This window comes from Chinchilla lanigera, unplaced genomic scaffold, assembly GCF_000276665.1.
Source record: "Chinchilla lanigera isolate Chin_1 unplaced genomic scaffold, ChiLan1.0 scaffold00110, whole genome shotgun sequence".
In the NCBI taxonomy this organism is placed as follows: domain Eukaryota; kingdom Metazoa; phylum Chordata; class Mammalia; order Rodentia; family Chinchillidae; genus Chinchilla; species Chinchilla lanigera.
The window spans coordinates 375,907-379,854 of record NW_004955511.1 but is presented as its reverse complement, the minus strand read 5'-3'; the positions used below and the strand labels follow the sequence as shown (position 1 = coordinate 379,854).

General features: G+C 39.1%; 1 protein-coding gene across 1 annotated transcript; it reads right to left on the bottom strand.

Moving 5' to 3' along the window:
- Positions 1-1,176: 1,176 nt before the first annotated feature.
- Positions 1,177-3,048, bottom strand: LOC102027215 (olfactory receptor 4P4-like). Its single transcript, XM_005408188.1, has 2 exons — positions 2,995-3,048; positions 1,177-2,147 (listed from the first exon to the last, which is right to left on the bottom strand). Exon 2 carries the CDS (start codon positions 2,104-2,106, stop codon positions 1,177-1,179), a length of 930 nt encoding a protein of 309 aa, XP_005408245.1. The 5' UTR covers positions 2,107-2,147; positions 2,995-3,048.
- Between the last annotated feature and the right edge of the window lie 900 nt (positions 3,049-3,948).

Sequence of the window (3,948 nt, the reverse complement as noted above, 5' to 3'; positions counted from 1 at the left end):
CTTAAATTGTAAAAATTACAGTTTATGAGCAGAGACACTATATCATACATGGTAATATGAGAGAGATGGTAAATGCACAGAGAAATAGCAGTATAAGAGGAGGGAAAAATTCAAAATACTTTGGTCTGTTAATGAGTCTCCAAGATCTTCCTGAAGAACACAGAATCCAGTGTGTGATGATCTGTGTGACCCAGACCCATGGGTACAGAGGCAGAGGCATCCCAAGGATAGGACAGAAGAGGACAAAGCCCTAGAAGTATGGGAGATTTTACTGTACAGCCACACAAAAAGAAACATAAGCAAAGAAGAAATAACAGGAACATGAAGTTCACTTTTTCTACATCTCCTGTTAAAACTGCCCATCTACCAGGGTAGCCAGGGTGAGTGGTACAAAGCTGTAATCCCAACACTCTGGGGGCTGAGGCAGGAGGATCTACGTTTGAACCCAACTTGGGCAAAGTGATTTAGCGATATTCTGTGTAAAAAAAGAACAAAAACTTAATTAAAAAGTACAAACAGGCCAGGTGTGAAGCTCAATACAAAGGCCCTGGATTCAATCCCCACTACTGAAAATAAAAATAATAGATAATAAAGTAGTAATACTACAAAGGGCTGTGGTATAGCTCAGTTTAATCTGCAGTATCACCCAAAAAATCACACAAAGCGATCTAATCTTTGATCTTTATGAAATGCAGTATAACCTCATTTCACAGATACTATAAAAATGGAGACTCACATAATTAACAAAAACTCCCAAAAACCTATTTAAAAACTGAAAGACTCAGTATGACTCTCCGTTTTTCCTGACCCCAAATCTAGTTATTGTAAAGGTATACATCCAACATGCTGGGTTCTGAGATGAATGATATTGACCTGACTGGGCTGGACAGGTCAACAAATGAAGAGTGGGTTATATCCCACAGAAAATAGGATCTCGTGAGGCTTTTTTATTGGAGGAAAAGAGATTTATATGATCTAAGGTGTGCTTTCCAGGCCATTTTTCACATTCTTCAAACTGGCCTGCTAGCATGTGGAACTATCTGAGCTATTTAAAAGTACAGATTTCAACTTCAGTAGCAGTAAAGTGAGAGGTCAGTCATGCCAAGTCCCTGGAGAAAGCTTAGATTGTTCCCATGGTCTCTCATAGGATTAAAATCGTAAAGACTGTTACCTAATTTACTTTAATTTTTCATGCGATATTCGAGACCATACCTTGCGCATGGCAATTTTCATCTCCATGTTTCTCAGCGTATAGATGAGAGGGTTCAGCATGGGGGCAATCACAGTGTAAAACACAGAGATCTCCTTGTCTTTGTTCTGGTCTCCTGCAGGGAATATGTAGGTATAGACACAGGGCACAAAAAATAAAACCACCACCATTACGTGAGAGCTACAGGTGGACAGAGCTTTGCGACGTCCTGCAGATGATCTTGCCCTCAGATGATACAAAATGAGTACATAAGAAGCCACCAGCACGAGAAAAATGGCAACTACCACCATCCCTGAATTAGCAATCACTAAGATACTAACAATACGGATGTCTTTGCAAACAAGTTTCAAAAGAGGCTTCACATCGCACAGGTAGTGATCTATCTGGTTAGGACCACAGAACGGCAAATTGAGTATCATGAGTAGTAGCGCAATTGAGTGCCAAAATCCTATCCCCCAGGACATGGCAATCAACGCGTTGCACCGCTTCCGGTTCATGATGGCCATGTAGTGCAGCGGCTTGACGATGGCAACGTAACGGTCAAGAGCCATGGACACCAAGATGAATATTTCTACGCCGGCCAATAGATGAGCAGCGAAGAGCTGCGTCATACAGCTGTTGTAGGAGATGCTTTTCCTCGCAGCAGCTAAGTCCCTGATGAGCCTGGGAACCACGCTGGAAGTGTAGCAGAGGTCCATGAGGGAAAGGTGGCAAAGAAAGTAGTACATGGGTTGTTCAATGAGGGGGCTGCAGGTGATCGTGAGTAGAATGGTGACATTTCCCATCAGGACTGCCAGGTAACAGAGCAAGAACAGGAAACAGAACAGGAGCTCTGTTTTTGGATTTCCCCAAAGTCCCAGAAAAATAAATTCTGTGACATTCTTCTGATTCTCCATGTGTTCAGTGTGAGTACTTATTAAACAGAAACTTCCTTCACCTGAAATAGTACAGGACATAATACATCTTCAACAGCTTGTATAAGTTTTGCAGACACTTATACATCAAAAAGATAGTCATAGCCATAGCAGATTTAATCTATAAAGCCCTTTTAATTAAAAAGCATCATTATATTTTTAATATTTAATGAGTGTACTTGGAATTTCATAAATATTTTAAAAGCATTTAACTCTCATAAAAATCCAACAGGTACCGTTCTGATATTCATTTTTCATAGGAAAAAATAGAGAGTAGGAGGCATCAGTCAATTACATTGATCATTAAGATATTAACTAGAAGACCCAAGATGTGAACCTAGTTCCAGCGCCAAGTTCCAACCGCCTAAGCACTAAGCCACATCATCCATAAACAAAATGGAAATCCAGCTGTTTCATATGTATATAAAAAGCTATTCTCTTTCATTAGCATCATCATGTGCTAACTATATCAGATTAAGGAAGTCCCTCCCCTTCCCTATTTACATATAATTTATCTATAATATACCAATCTCTCAATTAATATTTCAAAAATTTAATGAAATTAATATTTATTAATTTGAAAATTCCAGACTGTTCATCATCTTAGTAAAATAGTCTGAATTGTTTGGTTGATAACGATATCAGTGCTTTTTCATAGTGTGTTTGGTCAAAGGACATAGAGTTTGAAAATAAGTACACAAGGGAAGTAAATGGGCATCTATACAGAGGAACATAGTTTATGGAAAAACCTTCACCTTTTTCCTAAAATTGTGAATACATTTATTGAACGTTACTGCTGACCTGCTGGGCACACTTTAGACAGACATTCGCTTCCTGGCGACTGGTTGAAGGACCTAATGCGATTCTTACCCAAGAGCCTGCTGATTTAATCTCACATCCGGAAGAGTTATGCAGTAAGACGCAGTGCATCTGGGAGCAGAGAACAAACATCTTGAAATCATCACCGTTATCAGTATCTAAATGTCCTCTTCAGTAAAACCAGGCTGAAAGAAGAAATAATAGTCTCAAACAATCTGTGCTCGTTCCATGGGACCAGTGAGGAAAGAATTGCTAAGTGTAAATACCTCATCTAAGGAGCAGGAGACAAGCATTCTTCCAGATTCTCTGCTGATTTCTTTGTTGACAACACAGATCAGCTGGTTCCCTCTGAGCCTTCTGGTTTAATTGCTTTCTGGAAGCAGTGGTACTGAATCTATTTGCCTTACACCAGAAGCAAAGTAAGTTCATGTAAAATGATTTGTGACATAAGGGATTGCAAGGGTCCAATATCAACCCAAAATTTTTCTGGAAAGGAGCAAATTCCTGTAAAAGGAAGGAGATATCACCAGTTTCATTTGGCAATGTTTGCAACTGCTGTAGATTTTGTGGTCTGGGAACCACAAAAATGGGTGGATGAACTGATAGTAAACACACATAAAGTACAGAAAAAAACCCTGGGTCTTATAAAAAGTGAGTGTTAGTACATTTGTTTTGTGTTCAAATTATGTGGATGAATCTATGAGTTAAAGGACATAAAAGAGTATTCTGTCATTAAAATTAGAAAACAAAATTCAAGTGAAACTAGGGAATTAAAGATGCAAAACTGCAAACCTCTTCAAAAACATTTCCTCCATGATATTGATGCCAGCCTCAGGGTCTTTTAACATGTAAATCCAGGACTTCTTCCTCACAAAGATGGAATATAAGTTGGTAGAATGCAAACCTATGCTGACGTCAATGCTAGAAAGTATTTCCTGCAGTGTCTTCACTATGAAAACTGTGAAGTTACCTTGTGTTGAAATATCCAGAGGCTCCAACCAATCC